At 40.2% G+C, this 26,743-nt stretch overlaps 1 protein-coding gene and 1 pseudogene across 2 annotated transcripts in view; one reads left to right on the top strand and one right to left on the bottom strand.

Moving 5' to 3' along the window:
- Nucleotides 1-2,497: 2,497 nt before the first annotated feature.
- Nucleotides 2,498-26,743, bottom strand: part of SLC39A11 (solute carrier family 39 member 11) — a 339,314-nt gene continuing 315,068 nt past the window's right edge. The window contains exons 8-10 of one of the 2 annotated variants that reach the window (XM_060764226.2): nt 10,034-10,132; nt 7,726-7,884; nt 2,498-4,469 (exon numbers count right to left, since the gene is read on the bottom strand). In XM_060764226.2, the coding sequence (XP_060620209.2) occupies nt 4,391-4,469; nt 7,726-7,884; nt 10,034-10,132 (337 nt within the window). In that variant the 3' untranslated portion in view covers nt 2,498-4,390. The remainder of the gene's footprint in view (nt 4,470-7,725; nt 7,885-10,033; nt 10,133-26,743) is intronic. The other variant, XM_060764225.2, reaches the window with a different exon arrangement.
- On the top strand, nt 20,934-21,107 carry LOC132769519 (U2 spliceosomal RNA; annotated as a pseudogene).

The raw sequence follows: 26,743 nt of genomic DNA, 5'->3' as shown, positions 1-26,743 counted from the left end.
TTGGTAGGTGGGCATCTGCTTTACACATGGAAAGAAGTTTCCAATGTACTTAGCTTGTGATGTGACATAAAGGTCAATCACTGTACAAAAGTAGTGGTAGGGAGAGTTACAAGAATTTCCCTGAATTAGTATTAAAAAGGGTGCCATAACTGATTAACACCTTAATGAGACAAAAGTTTGTAAGAACTCTGCAGTCAAGTAGCTGAAAGTACCTTTGCCCTCAACTTAGGAGACAGAAGTCTTTGTGTGTCTCTGTTTTAACTGCTACTGTGTTGCCAAGAACAACAAAGAACAGTGGGCAGAGGAAAAAAACGAACAGAAGGCATTTTGTTTTAGCCCCCACCCCCCAAAAGATAGAGTGGGGTTAGCAGGTGAAATCAGCGTGTGCCTTTATGAGCAGTGACTCAGGTGCTACCGCCAGTGCTGCCTTCAATGTCAAGAGCACACTAGTCATTTTTTTGTGCTCTGCTGTGCTTTATGGCATCAGTTGTAATAATAAGATTATTGTTCAGTTGCGTGCAAAGCTCTCACCCAGGGATTCTTGTTCCTGCCTCCTCCCTAGAAACCACAACCATGTTAGGCTGCACCTTTCCCCCTCCAACCCCCTCCCTTTCCCCTTCCTTACAGGTAAGCACTGGGCATCCACATGAGATCCCAGCAGGAGGAGGAAGCGCCGCCACCGCCTTCAGTGAACCACACAGGCAGAAAGGGAGATAGCGCTGGCTCTAGCATTCCTGCTCACTGACTCAGCAGCAGCAAGCCCAGTTTGAACGGAGGACGTGAGCTCGGTCATGTCACCTGCTGCTGGGGACGACAGTTCACCTGGTTGGCTTTCAGCCGCTCTCACAGCTGCTTTGCTTGCCTGATTTGCTCTCCCCACACCCTTCTTTTCCCGGGAACACCAGCTTAACCTGCAACTGAAGCAGAACAAGCTAATAGTCCCTGCAAAGCTAAATCAAGGTCTATTCTCACAGTTAGATCTTACAATCTTTAAAACTCTTTGGAGGCCACAGGATATCGAGGCTGGCCATTCTGCCCTATTCAGAGCAAGGTAATAATTGTGATCTCTAGATGTTTCTTGAATTCCATCATCATGATCTATTTGGGATAAGGCTGTGAGGCATTGTAGTCCAGTGTCACCTGGAGGACATGATTTGCACTCCAATGCCAAGAATTTAGCTCAAGGCAGCTATAGTGGAACAAAAAATCTTTACTTGGGTAATGTGAATGGACCTCTTACTAATATGAACCTGCCCCCCCACCCCACCCCCAAAATCAAATCACCTCAAACTGTCTCAACACAAAACTATAACTTTACAACCCCATCATCTTCTCAATTAGAAATGATTCTTATCAATATTTGGCACTGGTCAAATGGGTCTTGGTTACATGACTACGGCAAAGGGCCCAGTCATCAAATTAAAGCATACTGCTTTAATATGTTATGCACAGGACAGGTAATTGTGTGTTAAAGTGGATGAGTGAGGGGAACTGAGAAAATCAACATTCAGATGGGAACATTTTGGCTTTTTGTATTCTGCAGATTTCTGTTGGACTCTACATTCATCAGTCTGCAGAACAACCAAGGCAGTTAATTCCTTCAACAAAAGTCTCAATTTAAGTCCTCCATAACTTTTAGCATGTATGAAAATGGCAACCAAACACAGAGAAAGGATTGCATGAAGGCCAAGATCTAGCTAGCTTACTGGCATTCTCTATATCTTGCCAATGGGCATTTGCTTTAGTCATCCGAGGGTGAAAGTGGTGGTGGTGGTGAAGATGGCCTTTTCTTCCCTAAGAGTGCAACAGTAGATGGGTTTTAAGGGCAAAGATCTGGCTTCCCAGCTACTGATTGGCTACAGGGATTTGCCTGGGCAGTATCCAGCTGCCCTTGTAGTTTTCTCAGTGTATGTTTGCACCTTCTTCCCCAGATGATCAAGTGAAGCCAGACCTTTACCAACAGTAATCCTGCAGTGAATGAGAGAGTAGAGGGATACAGTTGTGTGTGTTGGGGGGGGGGGGCTCTTAAAATGGCTTTGCATAGTGAGGAAAGGTTGTATGGGAAGAGGTACTGGATAGCTCCTTCCAAATTAGCATTATGCCAGTATTTGTATGAACAGGATTCTAGTTTAAGTCACATAACATCAAATGCATGATAGTTTAACTTTTGAATACCAAATCTCAAGGTGGGAACAATAATAATCAGAGACAACAGATTGAAAATCCACTATTAACTGTGTATGGTCACCCGCCCCCCAAATTTACAAAGAAACATTCAGTTCAGTTCAGTTAGACTGATCTGAAAGACATTGGCTTAATCTATGCATACAAAAACAATCAATCACACACCACTACATGCAATATCAAATGGATTAATGGCAAGATGAAACAGTTCAGCTTCATTTGAATCTTGAACAGTAGTACTTCAGACAGGATCCTCAAAACTTTGACATGTCAGACAGGATTTCTTTTCAAAGTAGAAGACAACAAAAATGAAAATGGTTCATTGACTCAATTTTTTTTTTAATTTCTTCTTTTATTCTGCTGTATTAAAGTTACAAAAGACCCATCGGTTGATTACAAGTTATCATTCTGTACTGGCCTACATGAACATAAATTCCCATTGACTTTATTTAGCATTTAGTTCATGGAAACATATTGGTCAATGGTAAACATACGTTTGCACGGGCAGACACACTCATACCCCTTCTGTTCCTCCTAGAATAATAGGAATTGTGTTAGGAAATGTGTGGAAAGCAATAGTAGCCCTTGTTTTATGAGCTGGGGAAAAAAAACTAGGTGGGTCAGGAATGTAGCCACAGGCGCTAATGATACATCTGTCTCTTCTGATAAAGAAATGATATAAAGATATGTCCCAGTGTTATTAGCACAATTCTTACATTTTAATCTGTAAGTATCTATGCTGAAGATGTAAACGAAGCTGCCAGACAAGAGGTAGAGGACCTGTGGCCCTCAAGATATTGCTAGATAAGCACTCTTCAAGTGCTTCCCACTGGCCATGCTAGTGTGGAGTTGATGGGAGATGGAGCCTAACAGTAAATGAAGAGCCACAATTGTCCCTGCCTTGTGTGACAGATGTACAACCTATTAATACTCTGACTGACTATGTCAAAACATCAGTTCATTTCTTTTTCCATGGCTGAGTGTCAATAGGTGAAACTTTTCCTCGTGGCTCTCAAAGCTATACAAGATAGTCAATTCCATACAGGTAGAACACTAATTACTCAGATTAATTTTAAAAAAATGAGACTACTAAACGCACCTACTATCCTCCAAAGCATCGCCCAAGGAATGTTAATTGAAGTCTTATCACAATTCGAGCAAAGTGAAAAAGCAAGAATAATAACAATTTTGTCTTTCTTAGAAAATGGAAAAAAAGGCGGCGGGACGGGGGTGGGGAAAATCATTAAATACCACAATGCCATAAAATACTATAGGCCGCCAGTACTGCCAGTAGGAGGTAGCCACTAAATTGCTGCCAGAAGGAGGTAGCTGCTAAATTGCTGTAAATCTCAGATCTCTCTCCAAGGAATCAGTATTGAAATCTGCTAGTAAAACTTGGTGGAGATAGCATATTAGCAAGTCAACTGTACCAAGAAATAAATTGAGCTTTCACAGAGCTCTCTTCCTTGTACCTCCACCAATGTAAGTCATGCCTTGAACCTCGAATAGGATGCTGATATTTTAAAGTCAGATTAGACAATTAATAAATGAGTGGATCCACAAAAGCAGTATTTTTGAAACTGGGTGCTTGAGCTACAAACACCATCAAGTCTGAAACAAATTATTCCCTGACTCCTCCAGTAAATCCCTGTCATAACATGTTAAACTCAAACATGCCCTACCCTATAAGCACAGCTCAAAAATCCCATTTATTTAACTAATTTTAAAAGAACAATACTACCCATTTTAACACCTTGTGAAGCTGAACATTTTCCATAGCCCTGAAGAAAGCATGGCAGATGCTGCCTCCTAGGCCACAACACAATGAGAGTTGTAAACACACACCAAAGACAATCATCACAGATTAGGGCTGACCTTTAAGAGTACCAAAAACATGTGTCAAAAGAATGAGTGGAATAAAACATGCCTTGCAGCTTCATTGATATGTTCCATATCCAAATCCCTGATGAAAAAGATATAACTACGTGGCAAATGAAACATTCCCAAGAAGCAGCATCCTGTATTTCCCCAAACAATCCATATTCTGTTATGGCAAATTTCCAAAGTCCATATAATTAAAAGGCAAATCAACAGCAACCAGTATGATTAGGTAAAACACAGTCTTCTAGTTCTAGCCTCTGCTGTGCATTTTGATCAGACTGACATATCCTGAAGGTCAAAAACACGGGAAATGTTACATCTCTTGTTATCCAAGTCCAACATCTAGGGACATCATAATCACAAATCCAAAGATGGCAGTCCAAGAAGCGAGCTTTCCATTCCCACTGCAAAGAGAAAGAGAGATGGAGGGAAAGAGATGGGGAAGTTGAAGGTTAGTCTGCTGTAAAGTTGACTAACAGGACATTTTTTTCTCTTTTCACATAGTATAAAGAAAAGATATTATAAAAATTGTCCTGTCTCCAATTTTTTGTCTAAGGCTTTAATGGGCTGAATCGCTGGGTTGCTGTGAGAAGAGAATGCTTCTAGAGCATGGCCATTCAGCCAAGAAAACTGACAACAACCCAGCGTCCCCAATTTGTTTCTCAAATCTGTTACCCATTCTGATGAAAGAAATGAAACATTTATCTAAACTGTCATAATCACAGAAAGTAAATTAGGGGTAGAGCTGTCGTAACATAAACTTGATTGAGAAAACCAGCTCACAGGATCTCACTCCTACTGCAGATGGAGGCATGACTCCATCCCTTTCTTCTTGTTGTTGTTGTTCAATCGTTCAGTCGTCTCCGACTCTTCGTGACCTCATGGACCAGCCTACGCCAGAGCTCCCTGTCGGCCGTTACCACCCCCAGCTCCCTCAAGGTCAGTCCAGTCACTTCAAGGATGCCATCCATCCATCTTGCCCTTGGTCGGCCCCTCTTCCTTTTGCCATCCACTTTCCCCAGCATAATTGTCTTCTCTAGGCTTTCCTGTCTCCTCATGATGTGGCCAAAGTACTTCAACTTTGTCTCTAGTATCTTTCCCTCCAGTGAGCAGTCGGGCTTTATTTCCTGGAGGATGGACTGGTTGGATCTTCTCGCAGTCCAAGGCACTCTCAGCACTTTCCTCCAACACCACAGCTCAAAAGCATCGATCTTCCTTCGCTCAGCCTTCCCTAAGGTCCAGCTCTCACATCCGTAGGTTACTACAGGGAATACCATGGCTTTGACTAGGCGGATCTTTGTTGCCAGTCTGATGTCTCTACTCTTCACTATTTTATCGAGACTGGACATTGCTCTCCTCCCAAGAAATAAGCGTCTTCTGATTTCCTGGCCACAGTCTGCATCTGCAGTAATCTTTGCACCTAGAAATACAAAGTCTGTCACGGCCTCCACGGTTTCTCCCTCTATTTTCCAGTTGTCAATCACTCTTGTTGCCATAATCTTGGTTTTTTTGACGTTTAGCTGCAACCCGGCTTTTGCGCTTTCTTCTTTCACCTTGATTAGAAGGCTCCTCAGCTCCTCCTCGCTTTCGGTCATCAGAGTGGTGTCATCTGCATATCTGAGGTTGTTAATGTTTCTTCCAGCAATTTTCACCCCAGCTTTGCATTCATCCAGCCCCGCACATCGCATGATGTGTTCTGCATACAAGTTAAAAAGGTTGGGTGAGAGGATGCAGCCTTGCCGTACGCCTTTCCCAATCTTGAACCAGTCTGTTGTTCCGTGGTCAGTTCTGACTGTTGCTACTTGGTCCTTGTACAGATTCCTCAGGAGAGAGACAAGGTGGCTTGGGATGCCCATCCCACCAAGAACTTGCCACAATTTATTATGATCCACACAGTCAAAGGCTTTAGAATAGTCAATGAAGCAGAAGTAGATGTTTTTCTGAAACTCCCTGCCTTTCTCCATTATCCAGCGGATATTGGCAATCTGGTCTCTTGTTCCTCTGCCTTTTCTAAACCCAGCTTGAACATCTGGCAACTCTCGCTCCATGTATTGCTGGAGTCTTCCTTGCAGGATCTTGAGCATTACCTTACTGGCATGAGAAATAAGGGCCACTGTACGGAAGTTGGAGCAGTCTTTTGCATTTCCCTTTTTTGGTATGGGGATATAAGTTGATTTTTTCCAGTCTGATGGCCATTCTTGTGTTTTCCAAGAATTGCTGGCAAATGGCATGCATCACCTTGACAGCATCATCTTTTAAGATTTTAAACAGTTCAGCTGGGATCCCGTCGTCTCCTGCTGCCTTGTTGTTAGCAATGCTTCTTAAGGCCCATTCAACCTCACTCCTCAGGATGTCTGGTTCTAATTCATTCACCACACCGTCATAACTATCCTCAATATTATTATCCTTCCTATACAGATCTTCTGTATAGTCTCGCCACCTTCTCTTGATCTCTTCAGCTTCTGTTAGGTCCCTGCCATCTTTGTTTCTTATCATACTAATTTTTGCCTGAAATTTACCTCCAATGTTTCTAATTTTCTGGAAGAGGTCTCTTGTCCTTCCTATTCTGTTGTCTTCCTCCACTTCCATGCATTGCTTATTTAAAAATAGTTCCTTATCTCTTCTGGCTAACCTCTGGAATTGCGCATTTAACTGGGCATATCTCCCCTTTTCACTGTTTCCTTTTGCTTTCCTCCTTTCTTGGGCTACTTCCAGTGTCTCAGCAGACAACCATTTTGCCTTCTTGGTTTTCTTTTTCTTTGGAACGTACTTTGTTGCCGCCTCCTGAACAATGTCGCGGACTTCTGTCCATAGTTCTTCTCCCTTTCTTACAATGGTGCATTTGCTTATCACAGCAATGTATTTACACCATTTCTCCACTGTATGAAAGTTGGTGGCTATTGCTAGAGTGACAAATGAAGATTTCCTCTTTGAGTCTATTCCACCTTCAAAGACACATTTATTTTCCAAATCTTGGTGTTCTGACACATCAGGATCAATTGCTACTAATTGCAATGTCTTGTTTCCATGAAAAAATGAGGTCTATTCAAAAGAGACATAGTTTTAAAACAAAAGGATGTACCTCTACTACCCAAACATTACTCATTTCTTTGCAGTCAACACCAGTGCTACTCCCACTACCTGTTAAACCCCAAGACTATTTTATTTAATGCATTTTTATCCTAAACTTCCTCAAAAAAGCTCTGGGTGCTTTATGATATCTCTAGAATTACAACTGGTACCTCCCATGCTATAACTTTAAAACAACCCTGTCAGGTTCAGAACAAAAGATTGTACCAAGTACATTAAATGAGCATCATAGGTAAGTCTTAAAATTGGAGTTCTGAGTTATCATATAACATTTTGTACACTGGAGATTTGAGTTTGGGAGTAGGGTTTTTGTCCTTATATTAACCCTAAACTATCTAATCAAAAATGGAAACAACAACAACGATTATGACGATGACTATGATGATGATGATGATGATGATGATGATAATAATAATAATAATAAAAACGCTTAATTTCTTTCCCTTTCCTATGCAGTTCCTTAACCCTCAGATTAATTAATACATTAATAACTTTGTTTTGTCTGTGGGATCTGAATGTTAAATGAAGTGAAAGAAACAACTGGGAGGTGGCTATAAAGAAGTCCTTCACCTGATCTGTGCTTCGGGGATGATATCATCCATCACCACATACACCATGGCTCCTGCAGCAAACGCCAAAGCATAAGGGAGAAGAGGCTCTGCTAGTACAACAGAAAAGGCACCAAAAAGGCCGGCAAATGGCTCCACCATGCCACTTAATTGCCCATACCTGAAAAACAAGGAAAACAAAATGTCACTATTGGAAATGCTATAGGCAGAAACACAGGATACACTGTCTTATGGTGTGGGTTTACCCTCTTCTACTCAAATTACCCCATTATGGAGAACTTTACATATACACAAAAGCTTTCCCTTCTTATCTGCTAAGTCCCCTAATGGGGCTGGGACAATAGAGGTATTTGTCAGCCCTCTGAAAATAAACAGAAACTCCTCATTCATAAGCAAACCAGTGAAAGACAATTCCCTTTAATCTCAAAGGTGACAAAAGGTTACAAACAAAAGAGGGGAACATCTGGCCATGGCAAGCTGGCAATCCTCTCCCACATCAGTACTCTTTTTTCCCTCCATCTCCCTCTGTCCTCAATTACCAGACAATTGTGATTTTTGTTTTGTTTTGTCTACTTTGCTTCTACAAGGATCTTCCAGAAAATAAAAGGTTATTTCTCATCAAAAGTGTTTGGCTAATGCATTGACACTTACCATGTAGGTTCATTCTTGACCTAGATCTGAGAATATACACATTCTAGAAACTTGGGGTCCCCAAGTTACGAACAAGATAGCTTCTGTAGATTTATTTTTAATTTGAATTTGTATGGAAGTTGGAACAGGTACATGTTTTAAGTGTAACTCCAGCTGTGCACACACACACACAGGCACACACAGACACACAAGCTTTGGATAACACAGGGAAGAATTAATACCCCTGTGGTGTTTATTTTCCTTCCTTTGTCACTGTTTGGAAGATTTCACCTCACTTTCTGTCCTTGTGATAATTGGATTTTGAAAAAAAATGGCTTGTTGTGGAAACAAGGATTGGTGATAAAGCATCAGTGGAGACACCTTTTCTTCATGATATCTCTTCCAGGAGTGAATTTCCCTTCTAGTGGGTAAATTTACCTCACTTCCTGTTGTCTCACTCCCATTCTTAAATAAGAGTCATTTGGAAGTTAGATATTTGTAAGTTGGGGACTGCCTGTTTATATAATATGAATATGTACCTTCAAGTTGCCTGTTGACTTCATTGTCCTTATTAATTTCATAGGGTTATCTAAGGCAAAGAAAATACTCAAGAGGTAGTTTGCTACTGCCTTCCTCTGAAATATATGATACAGCATTTGGTATTACTCGGCAGTTCCCCCTCCAAGTACCACATTCCAGGCCTGACCCTTCCTAGTTCCCAAAATCAAATGAGATCTGGTGGTTTTAGTCTATTTAATCTTTGAAATAATAGTACTTAATAATTAATTGCTAAAACAAATTTAGGAAAAGGAAGGCTTGATAAAAGATGTGAACAGAGATGCAATATATGAAGAATGTGTCATGAGAGACATGGCTGTAAAACATGGTTTATGCTATCTAAACATCCACTTTTTGCTCTTGTAGATGGTCCAGGTATATAGACAGAACTCTGAAATATTCCAGGTACAGATGGGAATGACTGATTATTGTTGTTGTATAATTTCTCAGGGATAAGTTTGAGTCCCACCTCTCCTAAAAATGGAGAGTAATTTGGGATGGCCAAACCCTCCTAACTGAATAAAAGTGGAAGCCACTTTAATAGTTTCATCCCTGTGTACTATATTCTATCTCAACCCTATGCTAGCCAGGAAGAAATGAACCCTGACCCCAATGGATAACCTTGGGTAATTGATGTACTCTTAGGCCCAGGAAACCCTGAAATAGGGCTACATCAATTGAAAATGACTTGAAGACAAGCAACATCATGTGTTGATTTTTCCCCTGTACATCTATGGAATAGAGAAATGTCCAGTAGAAAATTCAAAAAATCTAACCAATCCCTGAATTCTGTGTAACAGAGTCATGGCAGTTGGGATCAAACTGCTGCAATTGTGTAATATGGGGAAACTCTCATATCTTCTCTTCCCAGAAATCCTCTGTGAAGTGAAAGACTTGGGACCAATGGATTTCAAGCATGAAACAGTCAATAATGGAAATAGCCTGGAACAACTTTGGCTTTAACTGAGAGCTGGTTGAGATCAGAAGGTGTTTAGCAACAGTAGAATGGGTGCAGATTATAAAGATTTTGAGTGTTGCTGATGTAAATAATAATAATGTCTGCAAGCATTAGTTTCACCATAACACCAGGAAACACAAAAACAACCTTGGCCCATACTTACCAGAATGCTCGCCATGTTGAAAACCCAGCTCCTCGTAAAGGAAGACTGACAGCAAGCCCTTCTGGAAAATTCTGAATGCCAATCCCAATTGCTAAATTCCTGTGAGAGAAAAAATACAATACATTATAGATATTGTACAATAGCTCTGATGCTTGTGTATGGGTGTGGGAAAGAAGAGACATAAGGCTGGCTTAGGGAAAAAATCCTTCTTATTAAATCGACATCTTTAAAGTCGGTATTTTAGCCCCTTGGGGCCTAATGTAATCATGTGAACACTTGGCATACGGCATGATTTTCATCTTCAAAGTGTTTTACATACATTACTCAACTTAATAATGCCCCTGGGAGGCAAAGAGGAACAGAGGTGGGTGGAGAAAAGACTTGTCAAAAGAAGGCAGAGTAAGGTTAAAATAGATATCTATACTGAATTCCAAAGAGCTGAAACATACAACAGAAGGAGAACGTTTTCCAAAGAAAGAAAGAAAGAAAGAAAGAAAGAAAGAAAGAAAGAAAACTGGCAGCAGCAATCGATTTTTGAGTTTAAGTGCAAACTCTACAGTTTACTTTTATCTCTCTCTCTCACACACACACAACCCTGATACAAGTGACTCTAGCAAGTCCTGAACTGAAATAGGAGTTCCTATTTCAATTCAGGAGACAAAAATGTCTTATATAAATCAAATGTTTTATACAAATCAAAACATGAATATTCCTGCATGACAGAGGGTTGGACCAGATGGTCCTTGTGGCCTTAGGTCTCCCTCTTCACATAAATTCATTTGGAGAATGCTAAATTGAACCATTAATCCTGACAAGACAGAGGTCCTCCAGGTTAGTCGCTCAATGGATTGGGTTATAGGGTAGCAACCTGTGCTTGACGGGGTGGCATTCCCCCTCAAGTGTCGATGGTGGCCAGGAGGGCCTTGTGCACCAGCTGCGACCGTACCTCGAGAAGTCTGATTTGATCATGGCGGACCACGCCTTAGTCACCTCTAAGTTGGATTATAGTGATGCACTCTATGTGGGGTTGCCCTTGAAGATGGCCCAGAAACTGCAGTTAGTGCAAATATCTGTGGCCAGATTCTTAACAGGAGCAAATTACAGGGAGTGGTTAACCCCCGTGTTTAAACAGCTCCACTGGCTACCAATAAGTTTCTGGCCCAAATACAAGGTACAAGTTATTACCTATAAAAGGAGCCCCTGGTGGCGCAGTGGGCTAAACCCCTGTGCTGGAAGGACTGAAAACTGACAGGTCGCAGGTTCGAATCCGGGGAGAGGCGGATGAGCTCCCTCTATCAGCTCCAGCTCCTCATGCGGGGACATGAAAGAAGCCTCCCACAAGGATGATAAAAACATCAAATCATCCAGGCGTCCCCTGGGCAATGTCCTTGCAGACGGCCAATTCTCTCACACCAGGAGTCACTCCTGACATGACCAAAAAAATTACCTATAAAGCCCTGAATGGTTCAGGACCTGCCTATCTTCATGACCACATCTTCCCCTACGAACCAACACAATCTCTAAGATCATCTGGGGAGGCTCTTCTCTCACTCCCACCCCTATCTCAGGCATGATTGGTGGGGACAAGAGAGTGGAACTTCTTGGTGGTGGCCCCTCAGATCTGGAACTCCCTCCCCAGGGAGATTATGTTAGCACCCACCTTGCCTATCTTCTGCAAGGATTTGAAGACATGGTTGTTCTGTTGTGCCTTTGACTAGACAATCCCCTAGACAGCCTGGCCACAACTAGGAACCAAAATCTCATCCTTGCACTTTACTATTTTCTGCACCTAAAACTATAATGCTCTATTCTCACACTGCCCTCTATCTCTACTGCTGACATATGATGCATGCACTTTATCCATCAACCCTATTCTCACAATTGTTTTTGCACCAGTCCTCCTACTCAGAAACTGATTGTTATCACAGATCTCATTGGTGTTGGTTGATGCTTGCATCGATATTTTTGTTATAATGCTGTTGTTTTATTCTGTTTTATGTTGCCATTATATATTTTAATGTGCTATTTTTAATCATGCTGTTTGGACTTGTCCCCATGTAAGCCACCTCAAGTCCCTTTGGGCAGATGGAGACGGGTACAAAAATAAAATTATTATTATTTTTTATTAACCATTCACACTGATCTGCGAATGTGAACATAGAAAAGGGTGCTGAAATAAATGGTGAGATTTTCAGTGAACAAACTCTCTCTATCCCCATGTGTATGCTGTATTACATGTGAACAGAAAAAATGTATCACACTGAACTCTTCAACAGACACCCTATTTTATATGTTCATAGGCTTTGAGATATATATATACAGGCACTTCAGGTCTTGAATGGAGCAGAAAGCCTTCTGAATATGAGTGGCAATGGAGTATTTCCTATTACTGTATGTTTCCCTGATGAAACACATAGTATCACTGTATCTAGAGGGAATACATTCCCGAATCTGCAGATAATAGATAACCCTGTTGAAATGAAGGATTTCTGGTGCAAGAGCATCATAGAACTAATATTATGTGTTGAAAGACCTAAAAAGTATTAAAGAAATGTCAGTTCCACAAATACAAGAATCTTACCATAGTTTCCTAAATCTCAAGAAATAACACAAAATATAGTGAAGTTTTTCCTTGGTATTTAAGAAGCAATTTACCATCCTGATATTTTCTGCATAAATAAAAACACCTCCCCACCCCCCACCCCCGCAAAAAAAACACCATACACATGGGGAACAATCTAATTGATATTAGTGCGTAATCACAAAACTACACATGATAGAGAAAAAATAAACACAGATCTGAATTCTAGAAGAATGACCTAAAACCGTATCTGATAAAAAAAAATACTTATTGGCTTGTGGTTAATTAGATTCTGAAAATACTTGTTGGCTTGTGTTACACAAATATTATGTGAAATGACTTCACAGTAGTCCGCTGTAATGAACCATTCGCCATATTTAAAACAGTTGGCGTGATGGAAAAAAATACAGATATATTTAAAATCAGCATAAAAATGATTTAAACTCTACTACTCTCATTTCTGATGATTTTGTTGGCTTGTGTGATAGTAATAAAATCAGTTGATAGAGCAGAGAATAATTTACTAGTTAGATGCATGACAGAGAAGTAGTCTGTAAAGATTTGTCACTTGGGTAGGAGAGAAAAGATGGATGGGACTGCAAAATTGTAAATAATGATTTCTAACTGTATTGTGATATTTTGTATAATGTGCAAGCGTAATATTTTAAGAATTAGTTTTCTTTCACAACAGGGAGAAAAAGTATTCATTCTCACACGTGAGAAAACATAATCAAAGATTCACATCCTTTCATGGACTGTTTTCATGGTTTCACAACTTGTGTCAAAGATGGCTTTATCTCATGGAAGGCAGCTAAATAAATTGCCAATAGGTCACCAAACAAACCATGGATGTGATTTCTCCATCTCCTGCCCCGTTTGGCAATTTCTGTTTCACACAGCAGGGACAACAAGCTATGGGCAAACCTCGGGTTCAGATATCTTGGTGAACCATGGTTTAAACAAATCACGTTTGTTTAACCGCAACACCACAGAGTATGATTTATTGTGTGTATGTGTGTCTATGCCCTGAAGTCACCTCTTGACTTTTGGAGATGCCATGCGATTTGCAGGGTTTTACAGACCATGATTTTGCCAACAAGCAAGAAACTTCTGCTTGTTGGCAAAAAGACAAAATGTCAACAAACTGTGACATATCCTACTAGTCTCTGAGTTCTTTAATTACTGAAAAGAAGAAAGATGTCGTGCCCCAATGTCCACCTCAACTAAGTGAAATGGTTTCCTCTCTAGCAAACTCTTTGCCCAAACTAATGGTAGAGTCCAGATGGGATCTTTCACTGCTAAAACAGGTTCCCATCTTCAGAAACTTCACCCGTTTCTCAAGCAGGAGTGGTGCAAAGTCTCTCAAAGGGAAAGGGCTAGTTGTCCCTGTGCCACAGGAGTCATCCTGTTTGCAGAACATGTTAAGGGTAAAAGCAACTGAGAGATGCCTCTGCCCCAGTGCCTGTCCTTGCAGGTCCCAATGAGATGTTAAAAGCCACCATCAAATAAGAAAAGAATAAATCTTTGCAGCTAATCTCTTCTGTTTGTCTTTGCTTTGCAAAAAACATTTTATTGTTGGTTTTTGCCACCTTGCTAAGCAGCTTTACGGTCTTACAGCTTTACAGGGCACTTTTAAATCCAAAAAAGGCACTCATGGTTCAGTTGGATTGCACAAGTAAGAGGAAGCAGGCTTGTTTCCTGCTGCCCTGGAGACTAGGAAGTAATGTATTCAAATTACAGGAAAGGAGATTCCACCTGAAGATTAGGAAGGATTTCCTGACCATAAGAGCTGTTCAACAATGGAACTCACTGCCTCGGAGTGTAACAGGAGGTTCTTTTTCTTGGGGGGGGGAGGTCAACAGAGGTTGGGTGACCATCTGTTGGGGGTGCTTTAATTGTGCTTTTCCTGCATAGCAGGAGGTTAGACCAGATGGTCCAAGTGGTTCCTTTCAACTTTTATGATTCCATGATTCTGTGATTCTAAATGAGGACAGCCGTGTTCACATCAGATGAACTGTGAGTTAGGAAACTGATTTACAGAATATGAAACCATTAGGGCTGGATCTTCTACACATTCAAAGCACCCCCAACAGATGGCCATCCAGCCTCTGCTTAAAAGCCTCCAAAGAAGGAGCCTCCACCACACTCTGGGGCAGAGAGTTCCAGTGCTGAACAGCTCTCACAGTTAGGAAGTTCTTCCTTATGTTCAGGTGGAACCTCCTTTCCTGTCATTTGAAGCCATTGTTTCTCGTCCTAATCTCCAGGACAGAAGCACAAGTTTGCTCCCTCCTCCCTATGACTTCCCCTCACATATTTATACACGCTCTCATCATGTCTCCTCTCAGTCTTCTCTTCTGCAGGCTAAACATGTTCAGCTCTTTAAGTCGCTCCTTACAGTGTTTGTTCCCCAGACCCTTGATCATTTTAGCCACCCTCCTCTGGAGGGTCCAGCTTGTCAATATCTCTCTTCAATTGTGGTGCCCAGAACTGAACACAGTATTCCAGGTGTGGTCTAAGGCAGAATAGAGGGGTAGCGTGATTTCCTTGGATCTAGACACTATACTCCTATTTATGCAGGCCAAAATCTAATCGTTTTTTTAAGCTGCTGCATGACATTATTGGCTCATATTTAAATTGTTGTCCACAAGGATTCTAAGATCTTTTTCACACGTACTGCTATCGAGCCAGGCATTCCCCATCTTGGCCAAAGGTAGGGATTTCTGGGACCTGAAGTCCAAAACTTCTGGAAGACTAAAATTTAGGAAACACTGAACTACACAATTATATCAGTTTGATCCTCCTTTAATTGCCATGTATCCTATGGGATCTTTGGATTTGTAGTCTGTTAAATGGTTGGCATTTTCTGTTGTAGTTCAGAGGAGGGCATCAGAGCTCTTCCATAGAAAATTCAAAGTACTTGCCCAAGTAAAAAACTCCAGGATCCTATAAGAAGGTGCTATAAATATAGATGCACTCCCAATCATTCTATACAACAGACTTAATTAAGACTATTAATATCCTGCTTATTGTGGAGAAACTGATGAGCACAAACAAAACTCAAATAGAAACTACAGCTGATTATGAAAGCAATCAAACTACTTGCTTAGGGAGTATCTAATCAACAAGGTTTAATTGTCCTTAAAACAGATTCAAAGGTCATAGAAGTGCTGTGTTGCATTTAAACAATGAACACTTTTTATTCCTGGTGGCAGGAAGAGGGCAATGTGGTTGTGTAGGTACAATATTGAAATTTAAGGTGAGAAATCCAGATTGTAATCTCAACCACAAAACTCACTGGGTGGGCTCAGGCAAGTCAGGATGATCTCTCAAGTCTAATCTACCTTGCAGGCTTATTGGGAGGATAAATGAATAAAGACTTTCAAAGCATTAAAAAAAACCCTGTGCAGTATATATCTGCTTTGTCTTTCCATTCTTATTCAGCATTGCCTTGCACATTTCAAATCTCGACTACCATGTCTCTGAACAACAGGAATGTCTTGTCGAAGGTTTTCATGGCCAGAAACACTGGGTTGCTATGAATTTTCCGGGCTGTATGGCCATGTTCCAGATGCATTCCCTCCTGAAGTTTCACCCACATCTATGGCAGGCATCCTCACATCCTCTGAGAATACCTGCCATAGATGTAGGAAAAATGTCAGGAGAAAATGCTTCTGGAACATGGCAATACAGCTCAGAAAACTCACAGCAACCCAATAGGAATGTCTTTTTTAGAAGACATATTTATTTAATTTTAGAGAAGTAATAGTTCCAGCAAACAAACAACAATTCATTGGACAGTTCAACAGAAAAAAAAGTAAAATCTGTCAAACGCTTCCAATATCCAACACTCTTGGGACATCAGCATCATATTAGTAAGACTGTATAAGATATAATAGCATATTGATCTAAAACTTTGCATGTGCTTTAAAAGGCGAGATATCTAAGTTTTCATTAAGAAAAAAATTAAGAAGGGAAATCTTGTGTTATAAAAATACTATCTGGGTATTGCTCTAGAACCCATTTGTTTGCCTTTTTAGCAGTCCAGGTTGCCCACAGAACCCTTCTCTATTTCAAAGGAGTTGATTTTGTTCCTATCCGTTTTCTTCACTGTCCAGCTTTCACATCCAAACATAGAAACACCACAAATACAGGGTGAGGCAGCATAACTTTCTTTTTTCAAAACTTAATAAAACCCATTGTATGAATCAGAATTTTTTTTATAATGTAGGCATATACCTAAAGTTTTGTTTTACGTAGTTTTGAAGATCAAATTAGGTAGGTGACGTCCCCCATTCTCCATACACTGAGTAAACCGATTTCTGGCGTTTGTCATGACTCTTGCCAGCATAGCAGGCGTTATGTTGGCAATTTCTTCCTGGATGTTGGCCTTCAAATCTTGTAGGGTCTTTGGACGGTTCACATAAACACGGGATTTCATAGAAAAAAATCACAAGGGGCCAAATCTGGGGAGCGGGCCGGCCACTCCAAATCCGCTTGAAAAGTAGGCCTCAATGGCAAAAGAACGCTCCTCATTGTTCCAACGCATGATGGCGACTGAACTGTGTCAGGACAAAACTTTATACTCCCACCTCTTGAACGAGATCACTAGCGCTCTGCTACGTCTTCAACCGACTGAATGGCGCGCATTTTAAAAAAAAAAGAAGTTATGCTGCCTCACCCTGTACTTTCCTTTAAATTGCCATGGAGTTTAAAATGCTACAAGGATACAAAAGCCGTTAACAAATTCAGTCTAGTACTTTTTATTAACTTAAAGGTGAATTCATCAGATTTACTGGTGATTTTCAAATGCACATGTGAGTTTCAGTTTATTTCAGCATATGTGGGTACATGAGGCAGACTACATGTTACATAAAATTCTTGGCATGTGTGCTGCTCAGGTGTTGGTTACAAAACTGTGAGGTCCCCTGGTGTAGGTTATTAGACTATCGGATCTACATCTGCTGGATCTACATCTGCAAAAATATTAAAAAGGGATTCATTCTCTCATGAAAGAATCTTCTAAACTGGATTTAAAAGGGAACAAAGCTTCCCTTATTGCTTTTCTCCATGTGATGGAATTTACTGATCACATCAAGGCTTAAAAAACCCAATGGCTCAAACATTGCTATTGTTTTCAAAGCTCTGCTGAAAAGTTTCCACCTCTCTCTATAGTAACCCTTTTATGCTACCACTCTCTGGTGGCATCATGTAACAACATTTCATCAGCACCACCTAGCCCAGTGACCCACAACATAGACACAAGGTGGCAGTTACAGCTCTCAGAACCAAAGAAAAGTGTTTCATTAGTGATAACTTGGAATGACCTCATCCCATGCATGGGGGGAAAGCGGGGGAAAGCAGAGGAAATAATCTTATCCTGTTCTCACCAATCTTTCCCCAATTTCTCAGATGTTCAACCACTGTACGTCCTTACCATGCCTTTTCCCCACTTTCTACAATTTGGAGTTGGGCAAAACTTGACTCCTGAAGATGGCTTGTAGGCTCCATTTCCATGCGTTGGGGAAATGGGGTCCCAAGGATTCCCACCAGATTTGCCCTTGTGTAATGTGATGAGACTCCATAGGACTCCCATGTGTCTCCATTTCCAAAGCACATAGAAACAGTGCCTTAAACCCATTGGATGATGTCCTTAGTCAGTCACTGTTCACTCACAACTAGAAATTTGGTACCGTTTGCCTGATGTGCAGGTGCTCTAAAATATAAGTGGAGCTCCTGCAGATATGATCCCCATTGTCTCAGCTAGAATGGCATCTAGACACAGACTTCTTTTCGCCTATGTGAAGATAACTTTGACACTATGTCAGTGGAGCAAATGCCACACCCTAGAGCTGTGTGTTCTCCTTGGTATGTTAGTAGAGCTAAACAGAAGACAAGGGACAGTGCTCCATCTGTTTATAACCTTGATTGAACTTGACAAAGTACACACCTTGTCTACTCTTCCTACACAAATCATAAATTATGGACTTCCCTGAAGCTTTGTGAAAACTGTAGCTAAGAGAAGAATCACAAACTGTATGGGAGCTGATTGGGCTGCAATAATCTTCTCTTTTCTGGTTTTTGAGGAAGAGACATCCAAATAAGATTAATGGTGTTAGGGCCATATGCATCTTTCCAGAAGACAAAGTACTCCAGGGAAGCAAAACATCATGGAAAAACAATTGTGATATGTCAGTGTCAATGCACCTTGTCTTGAAAAGAAAATACTGATAACAAACCAAAGCCCAACACAGCAGAACAACAACTCAAAAAACATGTTAGAGAGAACAACTCCTCCATGCTTGCTAAATAAATGCACCCTATAATAATGTCAGGGTGGAGAAAAGGATGAACACACAAAACTACTAGACAGAGGGGAAGCTAAGTCAGTTTCGCATTCTCCTTTTTAACACAAATGTACCCTAACTTAGCTTGGGAAACAACTTGTGGAAAATAATAAGACCAGTGTCTATAAGCATATAAGTGTATGCAGTTGATACTAACACTGATTTGAGCAGTGCTGTTAACTATTGGAGGAGGAAGATTAAGATTAATCACTTGGTGTATAGTTCATGTAACTAAACAGAAATATCATCATTATCTGTGATGTCCTATTGTATATATCATCACCTGTGACACTAAACCTTGCCACATTTATGCATTTAAAAGTGTGGAGTACAGAGTGTTCGGAATTGATGAAAACCTTTGATATACACATTTAAGGAAGAATATGTTTGCCATCCCGACTGAGATACTTGAGCGACCAGGGACAAGACATTTCAATGTGGAGCATTGCAGCCTCTCTGATTTTTCTGTGTCTAAAAATCAGGTGCCACCTCTTTCAAGTACTTTGGATTTGAGGGAGAATTTTTGGCTTCACAGGACACTGCATACTATCAGCCCCAAAGATAATGCAAAACATGATCATTCACTTGAATGTGTTGGCAATGGGGGACCTGAAACAGTTACTTTGAATACAGCTCATTTTTATTTTGAGCAATTGAATAATAATAATAATAATAATAATAATAATAATAATAATAATAAACTTTATTTATGCCCCGCCACCATCTCCCCCAAGCCCAAGCAACAGTTACAATAAATAAAACACACACACAACAACAACAACAACGCAATAAAAAACAAAAAACATGAATACAAAATATAAAAATCAATATCCACAATTACAATGACATTGAGCGGGCTGCATGTGCAGGATAAAACACTAAAACTCAGGGTGAGATAAGGAGGAGCAGATTATTTATGAGGGAGAGCACATAAAGCAGTGGGGTTGTAAAAAAAGGGGGGGGGGAGAAAGCCAAAGGTTTTGCTAATAGATATGTATAAGGTTCTGTTCATTAATCAGTCCAATAAATATATATTTTGCACCCAGAACAAGCTTTTCAGATGTGCTGTTGGTTTGCCTGTCTATCTATCAAAGGTTTGTAGATGTGTGCATACTTCACTGGGGCCTTGATTCAGCACATTGCTCAACTGGGACAACTGGCAAGATGAGGGGCAGTTTATCCAGCCTTTCTTCTACCAGCCAGTGGTAACTACTAACATTTATTGGTGTTGAGGAGTTGATTTTCCCTAAACTGCGTAGCTGGGAAGCGGCAGAGCCTCCTTCTGTGCCCTCTGTCCTCTCCCTTCCAGGAGGATCAAATCTCCTCAACAAAGACTACCTTCATTTTTCAGTCTGAGAAACTTCAGCAGCTGCAAGAAAGATCTCTTTCTGATACATTAAACACTTGTTTCCTCTTAGTAAAATAAGACTAGCAATTGGAGATGGGGGAGAGAGAGAACTTCTTGGAATTGTTTAAACTTTTTAAGCGGCTGAGAAAGGAGGAAGGCACGGCTGTGAATTTTCTTACCCAGGAGGACAGGCTGTTACAATAAGGGGGAGAAAGGAGGAGACACAGAAGCAAAAGAGAGAAGGAAAAACATCTCTTTGAGGAAACAGTAGAGCTGCTGTCTACCAGCTTCCCGACCCCTCCTTTCGCCTCTCCTGAGCACAAAGCAGCTATTACTAGCCCCAACCACAACAAATTAATGGGTGGGAGAGAGAAGTGTGAATGGAGGGATCTGTGCAAAAAGGAAGCACAAGACTGCAGTGACACCTTCCCCCCACGAGAAGGCAAAGCTTATCCTAACCCTACTTTGCTTTGCCTGCCTTAAAAACCTCAAGTAAACGTTTGTTTGGGTGTTGATGTTTAACTTTGTAAAGAAAGGCTGAGTGGATCAGGTGCACACAAAGGAACAAGAAAAGAAAGAAACTAGACTAAATCTAGAATCAATATATCCATGGAAAATGTTTATATGGGCGCTTCTCAGTCTTTTGGCTAAGATCAAGTGTAGTATCTGTTCATGGAAAATGTTAAGACATTTTAAAAAAATGTAATCTATGTGCATTATTATTGGCCATTGAAAATAAAGTGCAGCATCCCATTATTATACCTGTTAGCTTGCAAGTGTCCTACAATGTGAACAATTTATATCTGTTCAGAATTAATTATGTGATGTTCAATGACATGTATCCCCAAGTAAGTATGTGGGAGATTTTAGTTTTAAGGGGTTTGTGGGGGAAAATCACATTGATTTATTAAGGTTTCATGCTTAACAACTCAGGAATGCCCATCCCAGGCATTCCGGAAATTTGGAGATACCCTTTGGAAGATGATTAATCTCAAATATTATCAGGAGGTATTTTTGCTTTTACAGTGCATACTAGCCAAAACCACAAGAAACACCCAAACCAGAGGAAATACCCAGAAACAAAATCTCTCTTAAATGCAGGATATAGCTCTTAATTTAAAAAACCCTTATTCTCTATCCTGTCTAAAAAAGAAACTACTCAATGTGATGCATGTTAAAAAACTATTTGCTTTTTGCTGTTCCTAAGCACTTTCACATGCAGAATGATCTGAGTCTATACAGAGAAGAATCCAACAGACATAGAATGAATCCATGGGTCTTCCAAGGAACTTTCCCATGAGATGAAAAGCCACAAAAGAAAACAGAAAGTCTTCATAAACGCAGCCCCCTGTTATGCTCTGGTTTCTCTTGGCATGCAAATTCTAAAAATAATACACAAGAAGAATCTTTGTCTGATTCGCTGGGGAGATCTCACTGGCTTGGAATGACACAATTTGCATCAACATTATCCTTTTACAATCACTATAAAAACAACTGCTGATTAACATCAAAGCCTCAGAGATGCTTCTTTACTTTGCTTTACTGAGAAGTCAAATCACAAAGTGGCTGAGTTCAAGCAATCCTTCTTGGCTTGGAAAAGAAGATTTGAACAAGACATCTTGTGGCCTTGGAGGCAGCTATGATACACTTCCCTTTGTGTGAACAAGGCCAGATGTCTGCTGTTAAAAACCTTTACCTTTAGATGGGAGAAAATTGCCATTTTTCTTTTCGGTTAGACCACATGTCATGTTAAAAAAGAAGCATACAGCTGACTATCTGTGTATGTCTATGTAAAGGACCTAAATACCCTGCAGGCACAGCTAAGCAAGATCAGGCTTGGTTCCTACTTAGGTGGAGGACCCACACAAATACCAGTTTATATTTCAGAGAAAGGAACTTCCAAACCCACTCCTAGGTACTTTTTACCAAAGAAAATACTATGAAATTCATAGGGTCAGCATACATCAACAAGCAACTTGAAGACACACCCAAGGACACAAGGTCTTATGCAGGTTCCAGAGATTTAACCTTTCTCCCAACCAATTTACCCTAGTTGTACCTGCACTCCACATCTAGTGCTAAAACACACAAACATACAGTCACTGGGAACAATGGAAGCTCTCTCCTCTCTACTTTTTTGTAACTTCTGTAGAAGAAGTTCCTGGGGGAAGCCAGGAAGCAGAAGATTGAAATTGTCACCAGTCCACAAACAGTGGCCCTGGTCAAGATTGGATTACTGTTGTTGTTGTTGCTGTGTGCCTTCAAATCATCACCATCTTTTATGACTTCCTAGGAAGTAAATGAAAAGACTAGAGGCTTTTCTGTATGTTATGAATTTAACCTAGCATGGAGCTTAACAACTCTGTGTATACTTCAGGAGATAATGCTTCTAGAACATGGACATACAGCCCGAAAACCTTCATCTTTATGATGCCACCTCCTTCTATAGGCAGAGTCAACTTAAGACTACCTTTTTGGGGAATGGCCACCTTAATCTCACAAACTAGATTGAAATGTCAAACTACCAAAAGAAAATGGGAAACAAAAACAAGAATGATGCCTACATGTACAGTGAATTCATACAGAGTCAAGTTGGGTATCATTATTACTTACTGCGAACTATGGCTCTCCATGGCAGAGGAAAATCACTAAAGTATGAGCACGTTGTCTTTCAGCACTCCTGCCAATTGAGGCATCCCAATTAAGCTCAAGGTTTCCAGAAAGGTTGTTTGAAAACCACTGACATGCAAGAGTTGGCAGTATATGAAATTAATGTTGTATCATATCATAAGCAACACTGTGTGTGTGTTTGTAGGGGGTGAGAAGCTGATAGCATTTTAACCAGAATGAGACAATGAGGTTTTGGCCCTCCAGTGTTGTTGGAGTTCACTTCCCATAATCTCTTAGGACTGGTTGTGCTAGCATAGCTGATGAGAGATGGATTCCAGTAAACATATGAAGGGTCACACATCTCTTCCTCCTGGTTGTATAACATACAATTGACTGTTAAGAAGTTGTGGCTGTCACTGTGCCTTGAAGCTGTGTCCAACTTATGGCGACCCTATCAACTTAGTAGATCACACATCTGAAAGCTGCCAAAATCAAAACAATCAACAAATCAAAAGCTCAAAAGCACTTAACTTTTTAGGCAAATAGAAATTCATATTTTGAACTGAATTTGGTAAAACAGAATTTTGGTTTTACTGAATTTAACATATCTTTATTGAAAATGCAGAAATTTTAGGACTACTGTCTTCTGGTTTAGGGATTTTTCTGTTGAGTCACCCACTCAGTGATGTTAGGTAAAGTCTCAGTGTCATTTATACCATCTATAACAGAAGACACAAAGCCTCCACACAATAAATATACAAACCGCTTTCCAACACTAGTACAGGTGATCATATTTCTCTAAAACTCAATCCATTTGGAAATTTGATCATCAGCTTTAGTAGCTTTGTGACAATCACTTTAAAATGTAATTTCTAAGTCAAGAGTACTTTAACATTTTTTATACTACAGCCCGTTTTGGCTGTCTGCTCCAGCCTACAGAATCCCTCGCAGAGTAACTCTGGGTCCATAACCATCATTCCCTTTTCAAATTTATAATAATTTTGCAAAACATATGAGTATAAAACAATATTTCAAGAAACATAAAGCAGCTATGAAATTATTTGTGATTTCCAATAGCGGCACAGTCAGAGGTTGTTGTAGGTTTTCGGGCTGTATGTCCATGTTCTAGAAGCATTCTCTCCTGAAGTATACACAGAGTTGTTACAAATACTACTGTGGCTTGTTGCCTACATTGAAGGAATTGCTAAATTGTAGTTAGTGAAAAGAAAGATGTAATTTTCCCATCTAGGTTCACAATCCCTCTGAAATGTGTCCATTAACTCCTCAGATGGGGGTGGGATGCTGCAGTCTGCAGGTCAAGAAATCCTGATCTATGAAAATAGAACCCACCATGTACTGAAAAGGAAATATTGTATAACTACAATGACAATATTATCACTAATGCCAAAGAAGAAAATTTTAGAGGAAAGAAAATAATTATTACAAATACTGAAAAATCTCTATTCTATACTAAGGAGATAAAGCACTGAGCAATTCCATTCTGCCATCTCTTCTACACAACCATCTGGTTAGTAAAACAGTATTGGAAGAAGAATGATTTTGACACTGCTTCCAATAAAAGTCTTTTCTCTTTTCTGTGATCTTGTCCTAAATTGAAACTTATATACCAAACCCTGCAACCTACATAGCTTATCTGCCAATTGGCATATTTCACCCTGGAAATCTGTGGTTTTCTTTTCTTTTTCTTTTAAATTGAAAAGAAAGAAATTGGCCTCTCTTCATATTTGCAAGGTCAAGGCACAGAAAGCTTTCTTTAAGCCTAAAGCCTTGTTTTGAAGGGCCTATTCTTTGACAGACCGATTATGAAAGTAGGCTACATATTCTTAACAAGCCCCTTTTCACTCTGGCTCTCAATTCCCTGCAGTGTATAATGTGCATGTGTATTCTTGCATGGCAGGGCCCTTAACATACTGTTTTGATTGTTATCGTCTTGCCATGAAAGGGCCAATTGTTTTGGGTTCCTACAATTACATCATGGCTTCCCACTCCGGTTGCCTGTCAAGGTGTTTGATCGGAGTCTGCAGGTGGGAAGGAGTCCTGCGGTAAGCCTTGAGCACTTCCCCATACCTGCCCTACCTGTTAAACTCAGCTGCCTTAGCACGCAAGGGCTCCCCCCCCCCCCCCCCCGCCGTCCCCAACTGATCTTTCTCCATTTTACTGTGAATTCTGACATAGGACAGGCGAAAGAAAGGAAGCAGGGTGGAATAAAATCCTAACTATATGATACAGATCTTTGCTCCCAGGAGGCTGGGGGCACCTTTTTGAGCTCACTTGCTTGCAGCATGTCAAAGAGACAAGGATTCCCACATGCCTTTGTCTAGCCACGCTGAACCACATTTTAAAACTGTCACAGCTGAAAACTAAAACAAACCACAGATGGGAAAGACTGAGCCAAAAGGCAAAAGGTTCACCCACAAACAAACGACAAAAAAGGGACTGGCTCCCTTCAAAAAACAAAAACAAAATGCATAACATGATCATTGTTTTAGTTTAGTTCAGCAATCAAATAACAATATCAAAGGGACATGGGCCCATTTAACCCCCATAATGTAATTTTATCAGTAAACATTACTGCTTTTTGAGAAACAAGTTATTTTTAACATCACCAAGTGCAGAATTTTAATCTTTCTCAAGGTTGTCTCTCTATTTGCAAGAGGAAATAAGTCTATTGATCTAAAAAATGGAGAAATATTTCAGCATTTTTTCATTAATAATTCTCCCCTTCCTTGCTAAAATAGTCTGTTGTGTAAATCTTCCAGCTGATGGCTGGAAGTGTTGGGTTTATAGACAAGAATCAGCTCAAAATTGGGTTCATAGACAAGAATCAGTGCAAGCGCGTTTGGTGGGAATGAGAGACAGGGCCTTCTCTGTGGTAGCCCCTCAGCTATGGAACTCTCTCCCGAGCAAGATTAGATCTGTCCCCTCACTCTTGTCCTTCAGGAGGCTAGTGAAATCCTGGTTATGGAATGAAGCATTTCAAGAATAATGGCTGAGACTGATTACAGACCAAAGTGAGTGACCACATATGTGGACTGAGTTGAACATGATTTTACCTTGGCAATTTGGTATATATGTATTTTATCTATATGTATTTTAATCTTGTATTGTTGTATGATGTTTTAACTTGTATTAGTAGCATTGAATCCTTGCTGTAAGCCCAGTCCCTCTACAGAGGTGAGAAGATCGGGATAGAAAAGTTTCAAATAAATAAATAAATAAATAATAAAGAAGTCTGCTGCAGGAATGCTCTTGGTTGATCTCACAATGCAATTGGTTTTCTAGTATTTTGTATTTTCTTAGCATTAAAACAAACATAGCATAAGCTTTGCTGGTTTGACAAAAGTCTATTGGCATAAACAGGATAGGAACAGATATTTTATCCACTTATATCACAGCCAAATATTGTGGTCTGGAGCTTTCTGGTGGACAATAGGTAAATACATACTGAAAAAGTCCCCTGGATGTTTAACCATCTAAGATATCAAGGTACACTTTCCTTTATACTCTGTATTGTGTATTCATGGTCCTGTCTGCTTCTTTCTTATCAAGATGCCAGCTCTCCCATATATATGAGCAGATGCAAGGACCAAAGCTTCTTCCCAAAGGTAAAATAACAAGAGACTCCCATTTTCTTACATTTTTGCTGCACGGTGGACAAATCTATGGCTAACATTTATGGAAAACTCATATGCCATACATAAAAGAGTGCTGAAAATCACTCATCTCCAGAAACAGGCCCTTACTACATGGCTGCCCACCACCTTTAATACTAACCCTTTGTAGTTTTCTTTTAAGACCGGAATAAG

This window comes from Anolis sagrei, chromosome 2 (genome assembly GCF_037176765.1).
Source record: "Anolis sagrei isolate rAnoSag1 chromosome 2, rAnoSag1.mat, whole genome shotgun sequence".
Classification (NCBI taxonomy): Eukaryota; Metazoa; Chordata; class Lepidosauria; order Squamata; family Dactyloidae; genus Anolis; species Anolis sagrei.
Note: the sequence above shows the minus strand (reverse complement) of the source record. Positions and strands in the feature narration are given on the sequence as shown.